Here is a 19410-nt window from a genome sequence, read left to right on the forward strand (position 1 = left end):
GTTGCCCGCGCGTGAGTAAAACACCTCTGACAGTTTCACATCGTGATGACAGGAGCTGTCATTAAATGACCGCGTACACCTGGAGTCCACACAGCCGGCAAAACATCACGATAGCTGGTTTCTGACGTAGGGGACAGTCACAACTGTGACCAGCCAATGACGCAGCTCTAACATTACTTTGCACTTCACCTGTACTTGTTCTCACATCCACCTGTTGTCCGGTGGGAACAGGCGGCAAGTCGGCAGACAAAAATAGACAAGACTGTCAGTGAGAAATGAAATGAGGTTTTACCCCTTCCGATTAGGATGTCTCCTGGTTTTTGCGTGTTTTGTATCAATTACTTGGATTAAATCAATCCCCGGTGATGAAGGTGAGTGTATCCTATCGAAGAAAAACATCTTAGTTTGCAAGAAAACCTGAATTTGAGTAACTGTCTAGTTTTATGAAAACAGTCAGAAACAATATTTTTAATGTTTACGTTGCTGTTTGTAGCAAACAGGTTTTGTAATTGTCCAACTAAGTAGCGGAACCTTAACGGCAAACTTTGCTCAACCCTCTCAGTGTATGGTGAGCTACTGTACGCGATCCGGCTGGAGATCTGATATGCTTCAGGTATGCTACCTGCTGTAGAAAGCTCAACACCTGACTTTGTTTGTACATGAGTAGAAAAAAATATTTACCAAGAACATTTGGGGGGGGGGAATCCCCTGTTCATAAGAGAATCCTTACTGAGGTGTAAAGCAGTGGACGCGACTCAACCCCAAACGTTTCCTTTAGTCTGCCTTCTCTACCTTGAAGTCACAGACAAATAGGCCTACTATTTCTTCCTTTGATATTCAGTTGAGAATCGGAAATTGAAAAAGAACGTCTTGTTTTTCACACAATCAATGTAATGTTCAAGTTAAAAATGAGAAATTGAAAATGATTATTATAATAAACCTGTCTGATTGGTTTTAAGGAAGTTACAGACCTTGTGCGTGTGCGTATGCGCGTGTGCGTGTGTGAGTATGTCTGTGAGTGTGTCACATTTGATAAGAGTGCAGTCACAAGGGAGATTGTTTGTGTGTGTGTGTGTGTGTGTGTGTGTGTGTGTGTGTGTGTGTGTGTGTGTGCGTGTGTGTGTGTGTGTTGAATTATAAATGATTAATAAAGTCACGAATCACTTGACAGACCAAAGTGTGATTCATCTAAGTTTATGCATTAACTGACACATACTATGATTCCACACATGTTCTTTGGGCATGAAGTGTGGGCAATTTTAACCACATTAAAACTGACAATAGGTTTTAACCAGATGCAGCAATAAAATGACATTACTTTCAAACTTGGAGCTACTTAAAGATCTATTTTTCAGAAAGGATAACTGTGTCGCTATTCTGGCCCAACATAATGCGACTCAACATTTAAGCCCAGAAAACATCAACATTAATCAAAAATATTAGTATCACAATCCTGTTTCTGTGGTGTGTCGTTGTTACAACAGAAGACTTTTCAGCCCGACACCATGCGGTGAGATAATCAGCAGGTATCATCACTGCTTCAGCTCAGTTTTTATAACAGAATTTCAGTTAAGACACATTTCTTTATTCTCAATGTTACCCACAGATAATGAAAACACATTTGGGTTGTACTTTCAAAAAGTTTACTCTCTGAATATATTGGAGTTTATATAATAGAGTTGATAGTATTCCTACTTGTAACTGTAATTAAGCAGCAATATTTTCTTTTATTGAGGACACCAAACCTTATATGTGATCATGGTTAAACTGCCATAGGTACAGACCATAAATCCACATTGTTTTATAATATATCTAACATGTCTCTATAACATGATCTCTGGAGTGCTTCTTCTTTTAGTTTTTTCATGGGTTACAAAAGGTCAAGTTATGAATGTGCACATTAGTGGCAGTTTATCATATTTCTTAAGTCATATTGTGAGATCTCCCAGTGTGTCTCATTGTCTACACGTCTGTTTGCAGAAAATGTAGGTTTGCCAGATTACGCCGAAATTTGCAATATAGAACAGGAGCAGGTGATATAGCTGTAAAGTAATATGATATTTGCACATTTGCAACCTGCTCAAAATGGCCCCATGATTCATTTTTGGGTTGCGACCCCCTGGCCTGTACAATCAACTGATCCAACGACAAAATAATTGAGAGAATAATCCATAAAGAAGCTAAATGTGTTCTATCAGAAAAAACAAAACCAAGACATAGACCTAAAAAATACGATGTCGAAGAAGAAGAAGATTTCAGGTTCAGCAACACAAAACGGTAGCAATACACGTATGCTGATTATAATGCTGATCGACTTTAAAAAGGAAAACTAAAGCTGCTAAATGGAGTCGGGGAACCATCGACTGCACAGTAAGAGCTGCTCTGAACACTTAAAATTTTGCCTCGATGTCTCCAGGTTCAGCGGAGCTGCCGGACCTGCAGACCCTGTACGGGCGTCTGCTGGTGGCTGAGCAGCTGGGAGGGGAGGTCAGCCGGGATGTCAGTCGCATCTTTGAACAGCTGAGGAACATGTCCAGAGATGCCAACATGACCCATCCCGCCGGTCCTGTTCCCACCACCGCCGACACCGTCTCGACCGGTGGGTAGGAGAGGATCCAGCATTACACTTCCACACCAACTTTTTTAACCTGACTGACCTAAATGTTCTCTCCTGAGGCGGGTCGGACAAACACGTTCTTCTATTTAACCAAAAATAAATAAACAAACGAACGTGTCCTGAGATTCACTAACAAACACAGTGGGGTTTGAATTGATTTAGATGCTGAGATTTATTTATTTATTAGTCCTGTCAGATGATGTGTGAAGCATCGATATTTGATTTTGTAGTGTGGGATTAATAAATAACAGTTCTTAAATTTAGCAGGTTTTTTATTTAATAACACAAGTCGCATTTCAGGTGATGTTGTATGGATAAATATTTTTTTTAAATCTTTAAATGTTCAAACCAGCTGGCCAAAATCACCTAACATCATTTGACTTGCAAATAAAATGGGAAATTGTAGGTTACCCACATTTCCTTGTGTGTAATCCAGCCTTCTGTACATCAACACATTTGAATTTGTATGATGTTTATTAGAAATGTAATCACTTCCAAATTTTACATTACAGAAAATTACATTTCCAATAATTGACAACAACAAAAAATGAAAATGTTGTGTGAATAGCTTCATCTCAATTTCTCTCCCTTTCCTGTAAACCGACACAGTAAAGCAGCCAGAAGGCAATCCAGGCATGCAGATGTTCCTTCAGCTCAACATTTACCTGTACATGCCCCACCTCAGACACCATCCAAACAGCCTGGCACCCAATGTGGTGCTGACGCAGGGACGCCGTGGAGGTATGAAGAAACACTCCCACATAAACACACCTATAAAAAAACAGCACCCTTACATGATTACATTACATTTCATTTAGCTGACGCTTTTATCCAAAGCGACTTACAATAAGTGCATTTCAACCATGGTGGTACAAAACCCAGAACAACAGGAAACAAGTAAATACAATTTCTTCAAGAAAGCCAAACTACAAAGTGCTATCAGTAAGTGTCATTTTAAGTGCTACTAAAGTTCTACTGTTCAAGGGAAAGTCGGAAGAGGTGTGTGTCTGCTGTCCTGATGTCGGTGGGGAGCTCATTCTACCATTTAGGAGCCAGGACAGCAAACAGTCTTTTATTGCTCTGGAAAACTCATCTGAAGCTTTGTGTGATAAGACTTGTTGTTACTGTGTGATCTGAACTTTAGATTTCAAATTTAGTTTCCAAACCAAGTTGATTTAAAAATGTTAAATCAATCAAAAAATGTAGATGCCTGATGATTTGCAAAATGGCCAGCATCTTTCTAAGAGTCCAGCAGCTAAGACATTCACAGAGTGTAGCTGCCTCAGCCACACTTTCCCTTCATAAAAAAGTATGATTGTAAAGTCTGTCTAATATCTGCCAGATAATGCAAACGGTAGCACTCGGCATCATCTGCTGTTGCCGTTTTCTTTCCTCTTGTCATGTGAGCGTGTTTCCTCCCTCAGTGTCCATGGTGCTGGGCATTCCAACGGTGAAGCGGGAGAAGCAGAGCTACCTGGTGAACACGCTCAGCTCTCTGCTCTTCAGCCTGAAGTCCTCGCAATGCCGAGATCTCCTCATCGTCATCTTTGTCGCTGAGGTTTTTACACGTGCTCACACACACACCTTTTGTACACGTGACTTTGGTCACGTGTACTTAAAGTTGCGAGAACATGAATGCTGAAAAGTTTTACTCCGTAGAAAAATCATGCTTTGAAGGAATAGTTCACAAGTATGATACTTGTGAACTATTCCTTCAAAGCATGAAGCTTGTTTGCTTTAGTTTTTGTATTGATTAAAACTTTGGACTGAATCCAGCTAGCTGTCTCTCTGCTTTCAGTCTTTATGCCAGCACATTGCTGTGAGAGTGGTGTTAATCTTCTCATCATAAGTCTGATGTCAAAACGATTTATTTAAATAGAAACATAAGCAGGCAGTGTTACCAGACGTTTCATATTTTCCTGCCCAGTTTTGTTACTTTTCTCCTGTAGAAACACAGTGGTGCAACATAGCAAGTTCCTGCTCCCTGTTCAAGTGCTCATTTCCGCAAGCCAGCAAAGTGTGAAATAGACATGCTTGTCAACTACAACAAAATGTGAGACAGCCATGCTTTGGCTTATCTGGGCGTGACAGGTTCACGTTTTCCTGTAGCGGATAAAAATGAATCCCACTGCATGCATACAGCCGTGTGATTTTCAGGAAAATGAAACTTGTAGGAAAAACACATAATACTGATTTGTGACAAAAATCATGGTTGGAGTTAGGAAGAAAAACATGGTTGGGGTTCTCAAGAACAACTCAAGAACACCGCTATCACCTCCTAGATTCAAACCTTCACCTCCCTCCTTGGTCATATGATCCTTCGTGACGTTATGCGTGTAAGTTTCACGCATTCAAAACGTGAAACTGTCAGGCCAAGAGAGGCCAAAGCGTGGCTATCTCACGTTTTGTTGCATTGGAAAGGCGGTTTTATACCAAGATAACAAAAACACAAGGATTCGTAGTTTAAGGTTATTATAAACTAATGAAAACATAATTATGAATATTACATTTAAAATCTGTGAATAGACTCTCTAAATCCTTCCCCCAGTGTCAAAATATTACAGCTGTACTTGAAAATGAAAAGCTGTACTTTAGCATGGTATTTACTGCTGTAGTATTACTAAAACACACTGCAGTAACAGGTGTTTCTAAACTGTTATCTGACATCATACGTGTGAATCTCTCAACTTTCCATAACATTTTCTCTGAATTGGTTCTCATAAATAATGATTTGAGAATATAAATGAGCCATAATTAAGTCAGTAGCATCTCTTATTGACCTCCAGCAAAACAACCTTTTCTCTCTCTCTCTCTCTCCCACGCGCACACACACACACACACACACACACACACACACACACACACACTCACACACTCACACACTCACATGACATGCTCTGACATGTACTAGACCGCCATACAACTGAACGGATCACGTAATTGGATTCATACTTAGTTTCCCATGTCAATCTTCTCTATTTAGGGGACTGTTGTTTGAACATGCAATATGATATCCAGTATGATATCTTAGAAAAATGTCAAAACCTGTTAAACAGGTTAAAAGCAACTGAGTCTGATATGAGTCAAACGGCCTTCGGGAGACGAGCACAACGAGGCTACCTGACCCTCCATACTCTGGTCATTGTGAGTTGGTATGAACTCACGCAGTCAGAAATCCCTCCATATCACTGATCTTCTCCTTTTTCCTCTCCCTGTCATCTCAGACGGACTCGGACTATGTGGGCAGCGTAGCAGAGAGCATCAGGAAGAAGTAAGTGACTCCAGATCGCCTCCCATGGGGCAGTTTCACGATGGTGTCACTATTGTCTACTTCGGTTTCATGTCTTCTGTTGCTTGCAGCAGCAGTCAGCTTCTTCTGTCTATGCTTATCAGTTTTTCAGATGAAAAAGTTTCAAAAAGATCGATTCATTTGTAAAAAATGAACCTGATGACTAAAATTTGTTCGTTGATTAAGGCAGGTTTGTATTGTATGTAAACATATGCCATTCTTAATATCAGCCTCTTTCACAAAGCAGACTGCGACTGAGCCTCCCGTCTCTCTAATTTACCTGTCGATGTCATGGACTGACCTCGTTTCCTCTGCTCACCCTGTCCTAGGTTTCATTTGTAGGACATCCTCTTCTGCTCAAGAAATCACTTCATGACTAAATTCATCAAAATGGAAAATAAGAGTCATGTGTGTAACTTAAAAGGTCCCAAATTTGACACTTTTCACTTTATTAATGGTCTTGATATTCACAAAAAGTTATTTTTGTGGTTTCAAGAATCCAAAAACACCTCAATCAAGGCTCTTCTATTCAGTGCCTCAAATTTTTCAAAGTTTGAAAAAAAGGGTCTATTTTAGGACCCTGCCTACTGTAAAAAAAAAAAAACATAACTGATCTTTAGTTACCCTCGAATGCCAACAGAGATGTGTTCCTGTATGTCCAGTGGCTGGAACATCTCTGACGTTACATCATTTGTTGCAGCCATGTACTCATCAGAAATGGAGCTAGTTCCGCATCAAACTTCAACCTGTTTCCATTCCATCATAACTAGATGCTTGAGTACACATGCACATTGTGTTCACACAATCTCAGAGACCTTTTCCATAACATGCAAAATGGGTACACTACGTGCCAGTGGCGGTTTGTTAATACGGGACACCAACATCGAGAGACAAAAAAAAATACTACTTTAACAGTGGTGGCTGGTGATAAACATTTGGGGGGGGCACCACAAAAAAAATCTCAAACAACACAGCACACTAATGTTACCTAAACACTGGCCAGTAGCACTACTTGAACATACATTTTTCTGTCTACTGCTCTGATGTCATGACTCATTTTATTGGTGCAGTAAACTTGATAGTGGACGTTCAATACAGTCTGTGTTCATGCAGACTTAGAGTTAGACTTTGGGGACATTTTGTCATCACAGCAGCATAGAAACACAAAAAAGGTGCACACAATATGAAAACATTTACAAATATGTATACATAAAATAAGATAGGTGGTGCAGTGGTTAGCATTGTCGCCTCACAGTAAAAAGGTTCAGGGTTTGAATCTGGGCCTGGGCCTTTTAGTGCGGAGTTTGCATGTTCTCCATGTGCCTGCGTGGGTTCTCTCCAGGTACTCCGGCTTCCAGTGATCTCAAAAAAGGAATTTTAAAGATATAATTTTGAAGGAATACATCTTTTTTTATCAACATCATATGCCCTTTGTATTTTAATGGTGAAGTCTGTAGTTCTGTAAGTAACCTGCATTTTCTTTTGTAGTTTTCCCGTGGAGGTGAAGTCCGGACTGCTGGAGGTCGTCTCCCCTTCACAGTATTACTACCCCAACTTCACCCTCCTAAAAGAGACCTTCGGTGACTCCAAGGACAGAGTCAAGTACAAAAAAGATATGCTTTATTCTTGAAATGCTGCAAAGTTTGTGTCAGTTGGGTTGATTATGAAACATATACCCTGCATCCCATTTACAACATCATTTTATTTGTGTTATAGATATAATGGTTTCTGCTGCAGTGGGATCATTCACTACAGATTAAAGAAGGAAAAACCCAAACCCGTACCTCACAGAAATATATCCAATGTTTAGGAAAAGAAAAAATAATGGGGGAATCAGAATATTTTGGCACTTCACCTGTCTGGTGTGTTGAACACTTGTTAACTGAACGAATTCTCATTGTGTGATGTTTGTGCACCTCGTCTCCTTTTAGATGGCGAACAAAGCAGAATCTAGACTTCAGCTTCCTCATGCTCTATGCTCAGGACAAAGGAACCTATTATGTTCAGGTAAAGGTCAGACTTTAGTTACTGATATCATTGTTCCCATGTCCTGAAATAAAAAAAAAAATAAAAAAATAAAGCTTTTTCATAAGATCTTTTACAAGAAAAATTCTACACAGCAAAAAGTGCTACATTCAAATTTTTTTATTTAGATTTAAAAATGACTGCCTCGTTAAAAAGGAGGGAGAAAGGTGTATCCAGTGTCCGTTTCTGGTGCATAATATGGTATTTTTCACGCTCATCTTTCTAAAAATATAGTGTGTAATACACCTTTTCCTTGGAGCGGATAGATGGCACTGTCAAGGCCCATAGTGTTGACGTCAGGATTTGGTAATTGCTCTTTTACTTGCAACAATAAAACGTTGATGAATAATCGCAAGATACAGAAAAATAAATGACAGATTAATCTTAAAACCCATTGTTCTTCATATTAAACATCCTGTATTTCCCCCAAAAGCCTGAATATGTGGACAAAACTAAAATACTGTTGGTGGGCAATTAGCCAGCGAGAATATGGTTACTAGTAAAGTTAAATATTTCTGGCAACAAAAAATACCTCCAGGTATGAGAATTAATGGAGTGAAATGAGTATTTAAAATGTCTTATTTTCTGTTTTCCAGTTAGAAGATGATGTTGTTGCAAAAGAAGGCTACTACAATGACATGAAGACCTTTGCTACCCAGGAAGCTTCAAAGAAATGGCTCTACCTGGAGTTCTCTCAGCTCGGATTTATAGGTGTGTTTGTGTGTGTATTAGGTATTAAGTATTAAAGTTTTAAATCCACTTACTGAGCCTTATTTTTTATTTTATTGAAGAATATACTGGAAATAACATTAGTGTGTGTATGCGTGTGTCTATGTCCAATTCTCCAGGCAAGATGTTTCGGACCCGTGACCTCCCAATGATCGCCGAGTTCTTCCTGATGTTCCACAAAGACAAACCCATCGACTGGCTGTTGGATCACATCCTGTGGGTGAAGGCTTGCAACCCTGAGAAAGACAAAGTATGTCCAAGAGTAGAAAAACACCCTTAATAATGCGCTGAATAATACACTTCAACAGTGACAATTGCTTCAAAAAGTATTCAGACCTCTTTATTTTTGCAAATTTATCAGCAATCCAAAAGCGAAATATCTCATTTGTAAAAGTATTCAGATTCTTATTTCAGTCGTTTTTAGAGGCCCATTTTTTCCACGCTTTGCACACATTGTTTTGTTCCATTCTTCGTGGCAGATTCTCAAAAATGTTGTCATGTAAATTTAAATGAATTTCAAAACACATTGTTACTTCAACATCTTGGGTTATTGAGTGAAGAGTGACGGCCAAAAAGGCAAACTGGGTCCATTTAGAATTAAATGTACGAGTGTGCAAAAAGTGAAGGGCTCTGAATACTTTGTCACCTCCCCTCGTGTTTTGTGTAATGAAATGACAATCTCAGGATGGGTGTGTATCTACATGACAAGGTATCTTAATTCCAAAACACATGATACAAGTGGTAAGATACAAGAAGAGTCAAGATGACCCGAATAGTTTCCGAGGGAGGACAAGCTAAAACCAGGACCCAAAAAACGGTGTGTAAAAACACATGCAATTGGGAAAAAAAACAGAACACGAGCAGGAAAGATTAGGTAAAACTGATGAACACAAACTATCAAAAAATAACAAACAGGAAGAATAAAAATGCGACACATACAGTATGAATCGCATCTTTCGTAAAATTACCTAAAAGCTTTATGTGCGTGCCAAAAGCCAACTGCAACATGAAGTACAAGCACTTATAAGATGTACTCCTCTTACCCAAATATATGAGTGGGAAAATGAATATGAAACTATATAAGAAACAAAGCAAACAGATAAAAAAATAGAATTTCACAACAGTGTAACACAAAAGACTATACATTGTTTTACTCTTTGTGAGGAAAATAAATTAATTGAATTATTAATCTGCTGTGTAGTAAACAACATCTTATTTTCTCCAGAAAGACTGCAATGCACAGAAGGCATTGCTCAAGCAGACATACAAGCCGTCCCTCTTCCAGCATGTAGGCCTCCACTCCTCCCTGCCCGGGAAGCTACAACACCTGAAGGTGGGTGTGCTCTATTCTCCCAAAACATGTCCGTCTGGAGTTAACCAGCAATTTGTAGCTGACATCACGTGCAGGTGGAGCTAACTGTCAGACAGAATACCAAATAGTAGCCATACTGAGTGTTTTGTTTTTTATATTACATCACAGTAGATGTTCCTTGATGTTAAATAGTTTCATTGTGTTTCTGTAAGCTACTTTGCCTGGAGAAGTTTGGCGTGTCTTCATACTTTTAATAAAAGTGTAGTGTTGCTGCAGTTTATACTTCCAATGAACAGTAGCTTCCAAACTACAGTTGTAAAGGACACTGTTTGAACTTTGCTGTTCTTCAAATGCCGCACTTGTGTACTAACACTCACTATTTTGAGTGCAAAGGTGCGTTCACACTGACAAGTACAGAAACATGCAGAGCACCAGGAGTACCAGGATGACGCACTCAAAACGGTCCAAAAAAGAATTGCGAAACGCTGGACACTTTTCACCCTAAACGGCCGCCATCTTGGCCACATACAGTGCATCCAGAAAGTATTCACGGCGCTTCACTTTTTACACATTTTGTTATGCTACAGCCTTATTCCAAAATGGATTTAATTCATTTTTTTCCCTCAAAATTCTACACACAATACCCCATAATGATAAAGTGAAAAAGGGTTGTTTAAAATTTGTGAAAATCTATTAAAAATAAAGAACGAAAATATAAGACATACATAAGTATTCACAGCCTTTGCTCAATACTTTGTTGAAGCATTTTTGTCAGCAATTACAGCCTCAAGTCTTTTTGAGTATGATGCTACAAGCTTGGCTCCTATTTTTGGGCAGTTTCTCTTATTCTTCTTTGCAGGGCCTCTCAAGCTCCATCAGGTTGGATGGGAGTGTAGGTGCACAGCCATTTTCAGATCTCTCCAGAGATGTTCAATCGGGTTCAAGTCTGGGCTCTGGCTGGGCCTCTCAAAGACATTCACAGAGTTGTCCCGAAGCCACTCCTTTGCTATCTTGGCTTTGTGCTTCGGGTCGTTGTCCTGTTGGAAGATGAACCTTCGCCCCAGTCTGAGGTCCAGAGCGCTCTGGAGAAGGTTTTCATCAAGGATGTCTCTGTACATTGCTGCATTCATCTTTCCCTCCATCCTGACTAGTCTCCCAGTTCCTGCCGCTGAAAAACATCCCCACAGCATGATGCTGCCACCACCATGCTTCACCGTAGAGATGGTATTGGCCAGGTGATAAGCCTGGTTTCCTCCAAACATGACGCTTGGCATTCAGACCAAAGAGTTCAATCTTTGTTTCATCAGACCAGATAATTTAGTTTCTCATGGTCTGAGAGTCCTTCAGGTGCCTTTTGGTAAACTCCAGGTGGGCTGTTATGTACCTTTTACTGAGGAGTGTCTTCCTTGGACTTCATGGCTTGGTTTGTGCTCTGACATGCACTGTCCACTGTGGGACCTTATAGAGACGGTGTGTGTCTTTCCAAATCATGTCTAATCAACTGAATTTACCACAAGTGGACTCCAATCAAGTTGTAGAAACATCTCAAGAATGATCAGTGGAAACAGGATGCACCTGAGCTCAATTTTGAGTGTCATGGCTGTGAATACTTATGTACATGTGATTTTTTTTTTTTTTTTTTTAATAGATTTGCAAAAATTTCAAAAAACCTTTTTTCATGTTGTCATTATGGGGTATTGTGTGTAGAATTTTGAGGGAGAAAATGAATCTAATCCATTTTGGAATAAGGCTGTAACAACAAAATGTGTAAAAAGTGAAGCACTGTGAATACTTTCTGGATGCACTGTAGAGGAAGGGGCCACCAATGTGAAGAATTTTCAAATTAAGACATTTACAAAACAGCTGGGCAAAATAATCGGTGTGTTTATTCAGTGTGTTAAACAGAGGGCACGAAAACACGTTGATTTCTGAGTTAAATAATTCAAGCTGCAGATATTTTTGCGGGTGATGTATTTACATGTTGAGGCTTTTTCCAGTCAGTGCAGAACAGCAGTGTGTGATTTGAGACAACACTAACCTGTTAAATTCCTGCACTACATAAGTAAGAGTCCTCACATGTAAGAGTACTATTTATTAGTGTACTAAGGGAAGTACGTCATTTGGAACACAGCCACAGACTTTATTTGGCTGCCAGGGAGCCCAATAGAACTAGTCACACAGAGATGGTGGTTGGAAACTTGAGTGGGTGTGGCCCTCAGATGAAGTTGTCTATAAAGCCAGTGAGGCCACAGTAGCTTAACCTGAGCAGATGCAGTGTAGATAATAATTTGGGTTGTGCTGCTGAGCATCTGTTCTGCTCGGGTGAGAATCAGAGTCCAGGGTGTTGCAGAGATGAACTGGGTCAGATAGTGGTGAAAAATTCCCCAGGCTTGGGGAGTCAGATAAGAAGGGTTGATGACTGAACTATGAACAACATTAAAATGAAACTACCTTTTCAGACAGTTTCAGCTGAGTGGATACAGTGTCGATAGAAGGCTGCTGTGTATCAGCTCTTTGGTCAGTTGAAAGTCTTGTGAGATCAAGGCTCAAGCGTGGGGTCGTCTGTCATGGAGCCCAGCAGATTTATGACAGAACAGCCTGATACTTACTGAGTGGTAGGTCAAAAACATTGTTCAGATTATTTGTGTTTATGCTGTGGTTCATATACAATATATGTGTGTTTCTGTTCTCCTTTGTCTATCCTCCACCCCAGGATAAGGACTTCAGGAAGCAGAGTCTGCACCGGGCCCACAATAACCCAGCTGCACAGCTGAACAGCAGCATGAAACATTACCAGCAGCACAGTCTGGACAGGGCTTACCAAGGACAAGACTTCTTCTGGGCAGTAACACCCATCCAGGGTGATTTCATCCTCTTCAACTTCTCCCAGCCAATCCACATATCCAGGTCAGGTTGTTGTTGTTTTTTATTTGACCGATGGACTCAGTCAGCTGTTGTGATTTATTTTTTGTATAGTAATTCCACTTTTTCCAATGCGGGTTCATCTTCTTTATCATCTGACAGTGGGGTTGGTTTTTTTTTATAACAGACTGATGAATAAAGATGTAGTTGTGAATCCCGGAGGTCCCAGTTCAGAGCTTCTAATATGTTCACCCCAAAAAATGATAAGCTTACAAGTTCAAATGATAAAAGAAAACTCTCCCCTCATTTTCTGTGAGGCTGTATTTAGCAAAAATCAGGGATTTTAACTAAATGTGAACAGTAGCATCCTAAGTAAAAACACAACTGAGGCTTGCTGGGATGTTAGCTCTGCCGGTATTCGGTCATAAACAAAAGACCTGATGGTGCATAATCAAGTCAGAGGATAACCAAAGCTGACATAAATATTTTTACCAAATTTCATACTTTAACCCTTTTTTTAAGTACTATTGATGACAATGGGGAAATTGAACCTTTGAATTTTGAACCTCTGCACAGACACTTGGAGCCACACATCGCAGCACCCCAACTCCTTGATTTTAGGTACTGACAAGCAAAATCCCACACAAACATGGGGAGAACATGCACACTACACACAGATGGGACTTGGGATGTCTCAATGAGTTCAAACCTGGAAGGCTACAGCACCACTAAAGATTCACAAAAGTAATTCTCATAATGGTACCACAGGTGTTGATTGGCCACGGATGGTGGACAACTGCAACTTTCTGTTTGCACGGTCAGGACTATAACTCTACTGTAACAAAAAACACAAATGTCCTAACTGAGCTCCATAAAGGTCCTATTTGTTCTGTGTCTGATTTGCGTACAGTCACTGTAAACTCATTTTAAATTTGTTCTCCTTTGTCAATGATTGATGTAGAGCAGTAGCATTTTGAATCATTGTCCGTATGCTTCTTTTAGGTCAATATTTGCAGAGTAAAGAAATAAAGTTAATATTCAAGTGATAAGAAATGTATAATTGTGTTTAACAGTAGGTGGAAGTAATGTTTGTCAGTGGCTAAAGGTTTAGTCTGACATCATAAATGACATTTTGAAGGAAACAGAAATGAAACTGATAAACAGTGTGACACATCTGATAATGATATGTTATAGTTTGATGCAGCATTTTATCCACATGTAGTGGACACGTATGCAGTGTAGTTTATCACATCTGTGCTGTCCTTCCTGCTGTAGGTACCTTTTTCGCAGTGGAAATATTGAGACCAGCAGAGATATGTTGTACAACACAACAGTGGAAGTATTGCCAAGCAATGTGAGTAACCTGCATGTGTGTGTGTGTGTGTGTGTGTGTGTGTGTGTGTGTGTGTGTGTGTGTGTGTGTGTGTGTGTGTGTGTGTGTGCGTGTGTACGTGTTCCATTACTGGTGCCGCCGAGCAGATCTTGGTTTTCATCTCAGGTGTTGATGCCACGGGAAAGAGTGGCATGCAACAGGAAACACCCGCCACAACAAGCTATCTGCTATCACTCCACTGCCTCGCTCTGGCCCTGTGTTTGCGTGTGTGTGTGTGTGTGTGTGTGTGTGTGTGTGTGTGTGTGTGTGTGTGTGTGTGTGTGTGTGTGTCGGTTGACACTTCTGTCACACTGAAGGGGAAAAGTGGTCATGCTGTGGGTGACCTTTGAGTAAAGTTAGACAGACATGGAATCGCGGCGTGGAAGATAAGAGGGAAACCGTTATACAAGATGAGTGCGGAGGCGCAGGCTTCACATTGCAGGTGAAACACCAACAGACCAACACGTGAACCACTTTCTGACATGAAAAACCAACAAGAAAATAGATGGGTCATGCGCATGGAAAATGTTTCCAATTTATCTCAGTCAAAAATAAGATCCGTCTTATGGAGCTGTGTTTTTAACAGATGCGTATTGAAAAGTGCTGCAACTACTGATAGTTTCAGAGCTGGTACAAAATAATACCCTTTGTGATACCTTATATATATGACCTGATTTAAAAATGATTTGTATTAAACATGAATTGTATAAAGCTTTGTATTATTTATTTGGCAAAATATGCACAAGCGTGAAATGTCTGATGACATCCAAGAAGTTTGCCAAAATGAAATGATCTCGAACTGGAAAATATATCTAACAAAAAAAGAATTAAAATGTACTGAAACAAATAATACTGTGCCATAGTCAATAGTGGCTAAAAGAGAGGAATAACCTTTTAAAAGTTGGAGATTACTTGTCACATTACATGTTTTTTACAGCCCACGCGAACAGCTAATTTTGTATCACAGGCTAAGAGCACAGCTACGTTGTCAGTATTTTAGGTTTCAGGACCATAACTGCCTCCAGGAGCCACTAGCAGGGTTGTATTATTGTAGGCCTCTAGTTTCATGCTGGTATGTGTTGTTGAAATGAGACGCATTGGCATGTGTAAAAGTTCAGCCTCCAGATAAATGAACATTTGCTTTCAGCTGCGGACAGAAATATGAGGAGAACATTTGCTCCTTCGTTCCAAAACAGGAAGTCCACTACACTGTTTTAACACCATATCGACCCAAATATAAGACAATTATTGTTGGTGTAAATTAGGTTGAAAAACATGGGGGTTGTTTTATATTCAAGGACTAAACAATTACATGTTCATAACATCAAATACATTTTGAATGGAGAAGTGCACCAGTGTAACAGTCTTCTACAGAAAGTGTTGCATTATGGGTTGTTTGCTTGGATATAAAGATAATCATTTGAAGCTTTGAGCTAAAATAATTGTTTTAGTCTGCCCCTGGGTTCACTTATATTAGAGAAGGTTTCATTCATGAGATTCACTTCTTCTTGGATTAATGGGATCTCAGGACGTGTGTAAAAGTGTTACCATAAGGTCCACTTACAATCAGGGTTGTCAGTTCATTAATGGGTTTATATAACCCAGTCTAATTAATGTGCATAAAAAAGTGTAAAGGTCACTTACTTTGTCCTTTCTAACTCTGTACAATGTTTCTGTGACATACTTAAACATATTTCGTGGGTTTAATTCTTTACATTGAGCCATACACCCTGTTTTTACATCATTGTTTGTCTTAATTAACTTGGGTTCTTGTGGTATGTGGTCACGCCAGACTACCAGGATGCCCCTGAATTTGTCATATTATATACGTTTATCTCAGTTTTTTATAAATTCCATAAAAATGTACCTGCGTAACGCAGGTACATCAGAGACACCATCAGTGTGTTGTAAAACCCACTTTTCTTAAGAGCCTTATCAGATAACAGGGGTGTGGAGACAGAAAATATTCACCACACCCAGATCAGGGGTCAAACACAGTGCCGAGGTGTTGACTCACAGGAGCCACTGAAACAAGTGACCTCAACCACAGCTCAACAGTTTAGGTTATAAAAATGTAACGGTGAAAAGCAAATTGTGAGAGATGTGTTTTCAGATTCTGGGATGGCTACGACAGATATCGGTTGAACTTTGGTCAATGCGGGCCGAGATCTATTGATGTAAAAACCTGCTGGATTTTAAAATACTTCACCACAGTTTAATAGTGATCTTTCAACTCAGGCTTATTGATCATATTTAATGTAGTGCAATGCATATAACCATGTGTGTATTTTCAATGGCCTTTTGATTTGATTAGAATTCACCTGTCGATGAAATATATATATATATATCCATATATATATATCTACAGAATTCCCCTTAACGGCTAATGTCAGATGTTCCAGTTGAAACCAAGAGATTGTTAAGACATTGAAAATGAGCTGGCTGAGCGAAATTTTCATACTGCAATTTTGATTTAAATACCATTATTGTGTGATTGAGAGACATGTTGTGGTGTGTGCTTTGACCAATATCCTGTCATGGTTTCCAGACATTAATCACTACTGCCATTTAAATGGGTACATGATATGTATTACCTCTCATTTGAGTTTGTATATCAGTTTTACAAGTTTGTTTGCATTAGTCCAAAGCTTTTGTCAAATGAAACAAAAGATGTCAGTCCACTGTAATGAATACGTTATGACATCATCGGGCAAATGCAAGTTGAGACCATTATGATAAAATACACAATCACAGTATTTTGGTACATAGACACAACCTCATATACACACAGTTCTTCTACAGCCTTATGACCCACATCTCATTACATGTTAGCTGACAGTCACTCATCTGAGGTCGGATATTTGAATGTCACAATCAGTTTGTGCTGGGAAAACAACCGTAGATACACAATCAGCTAATCAAGTATACTGAACGTGTTTATTTGTGTCACGGTGTTGTGATGTGTTGAGGATATCAGGATTTATTCTGGTAGCTCAACATCAATCTATGTGTCTGTTATACTTTACTGATTATTGTTTTCTTCTTTTAGACGTCAGCAAGAGACAAACTTGTCACTGGCTCGTCTTCCAACTACACCCAATCAGATAATGGCTTCATCATCATTGGTAAGCAGATCAAATAAAATAATGTAACAATAATAATCAATTAATCAGTCACAGTCCTTCTGTGGCTCCACTTGGTTGTCAGGGGTCCAAACTGAACTGGACCACAGCTGAGTTTGTCTTTAATAGACATTCAGAAGACCTAAAGAACTGAACATTATGGCATGTTTTACTGTCAAACTGAGCAGCATGATAATAGCAGCTCCTCTCCTGAACAAACAACCGATGACCATCTTGTGTTTGTTTTTTCCTATTTTATTTCCGTGAAGATCCACCCTGCTCTGGCTAGTACGTCGCTGTTAGGTTGGTGAGATGGTTAGAGTAAGAATATCAGAGCCTATCAGAGGTGGACGCGGGATGGATCTTCACAGAAAGACGGTGCAAAAAAACAAAAACAAAAATAACGTGATGTATACATCAAACCGTATTAACTCATATCCCATGTGAATTTTCTTAAAGTTTCTTCAATCTGGATAATAAAAAGTGTGCATGTGCTGTCATTGTGTACATGCATGCAGACTTCAGATTAACATTGAAATATGACTAAAGCTTTAACATTGTAAAAGAGCATTCAGTGTAAACCTAAACCTTTTTAGCAAACTAGTCATCTGTGATTTTGTCATTTTTCAGCCTTATACTTAAAACTATTTTGTGTTTCAGGTGCATTTCAGAACGGAGTAGCTCAAGGTGAGATTGAAGAAGCGCTGCAGCCAATCTCTGCTCTCCGCCTGGTGGTTCACTCCGACTCCGACGTCTGGGCTGTACTGAGCGAGGTCCGTCCCGAGTACCTGTCCTTTGGTGTCTTGTCTTGAGCATGTATTTAAGCATTTGTGTGCATGTTCCTAAAAGCACTGCTCAATTAATCAGCAGAGCATCAGAATAGAATTACACTGTGATAGAAGATCACCCATTCAAAATCCAAAATTCAGAAGTCAACAAAACATAAACACAAAGTTAATATGCAAATACTGACTAAATACAGAAGTGCCCTGATTTCTTAGCTAGAGACTTACACTCAAAGATTTTGGGAAGCAGAAAGCATCTCGGTAATAACACAAAAACTTAAGTAGATTTTAGTGGTATATGATTGAAATAACCAAAATCCTGCCAGGAACGGCCATTGAAACTCATGCTTAAATATGCATTTAAGCATGACTTGTATCTGTACACAGATGATTACCGGTCTGATCACATACCCATCCCCTGACACACTTTCACGATGATAGAGCTCCCCGTCCACCCACACGGCTGTTTCCGTGTAACTTCCTCTCACTCTGAGTGGCCATGCACAGACCAGGCTTGATTAATATCTCCCTCACTCTGCCATTACATGTCCGAGACAACTTATATTTTCATTGTTTGCGCTGGCCGCGTTCCATTTGGCTCTCAGCGTACTTAAAGGCATCGCTACTTCACGGGGAGGACAGGTGGCACACCAGGTTTAAATGTTCATATAAGCTTCTGACCTGGAATAGCTGGAATAATTGGTAATTTATTCTATAATGTGTGATTAACAGAGCATGAAGCAGCGCTGAAAGTGGTGATAAGTGTGACTGGAGCTCAAGTATATTCCAGGAAATGACTCTGTCTTTGTGTGTGTGTGTGTGTGTGTGTGTGTGTGTGAATTTGTTTAACACTCACTCTCATTTCTGTCCGTCAGGTTCACATTAAAGTTTGAAGATCAGAGAAAAAGGAACCCACACTGTGTCTCACACACACACTGTGCAGCCCGGGCTTCACCTGAACAAACTGCTCCACCTGCCAGACAAACACTTTGACTGCATGGACACTTCATCAAATAAGGAGTGCATGACAATGATTTGAAAGGAGGAAGGACCTGGGTTTGTGGTTGTCGTGACTGAGACTGAGATGCCTTACTGCCAGTTCAAGTTCAAAGAGTAATATGAAACATGGGAGGGGAACACACTCTTCTTGGGGACTGATTGCCAAATTGCTTGTTCAGGCGAATGGCTTCAAGACACTCCACCTATCAAAAAATCTATTGTTACAACACTAGAGTTACTCAGTAATTTATTGCATTATTACATTGTATTTTTGTAACAAATAAAGAAACTACATCCA

The 19410-nt window shown here is 39.7% G+C and overlaps 1 protein-coding gene across 2 annotated transcripts; it reads left to right on the top strand.

Moving 5' to 3' along the window:
• The first annotated feature begins 208 nt into the window (after positions 1-208).
• LOC138211035 (alpha-1,3-mannosyl-glycoprotein 4-beta-N-acetylglucosaminyltransferase B) lies at positions 209-19410 on the top strand. Of its 2 annotated transcripts, XM_069170590.1 has the most exons (15): positions 209-371; positions 2417-2599; positions 3227-3358; positions 4042-4175; positions 5842-5888; positions 7395-7508; positions 7838-7913; positions 8528-8642; positions 8780-8910; positions 9886-9993; positions 12686-12879; positions 14110-14188; positions 17256-17331; positions 17989-18101; positions 18989-19410. In XM_069170590.1, exons 1-15 carry the CDS (start codon positions 281-283, stop codon positions 19004-19006), a joined length of 1611 nt encoding a protein of 536 aa, XP_069026691.1. In that variant the 5' UTR covers positions 209-280; the 3' UTR covers positions 19007-19410. The 2 variants fall into 2 exon arrangements, with proteins under 2 accessions (XP_069026691.1, XP_069026692.1); XM_069170591.1 differs by lacking the exons at positions 209-371; positions 2417-2599; positions 3227-3358 and adding an exon at positions 3448-3559.

Source organism: Embiotoca jacksoni, unplaced genomic scaffold, assembly GCF_022577435.1.
Source record: "Embiotoca jacksoni isolate LCO1_2020_lvr unplaced genomic scaffold, fEmbJac1.0.p SCAF_5, whole genome shotgun sequence".
NCBI classification, from domain to species: domain Eukaryota; kingdom Metazoa; phylum Chordata; class Actinopteri; family Embiotocidae; genus Embiotoca; species Embiotoca jacksoni.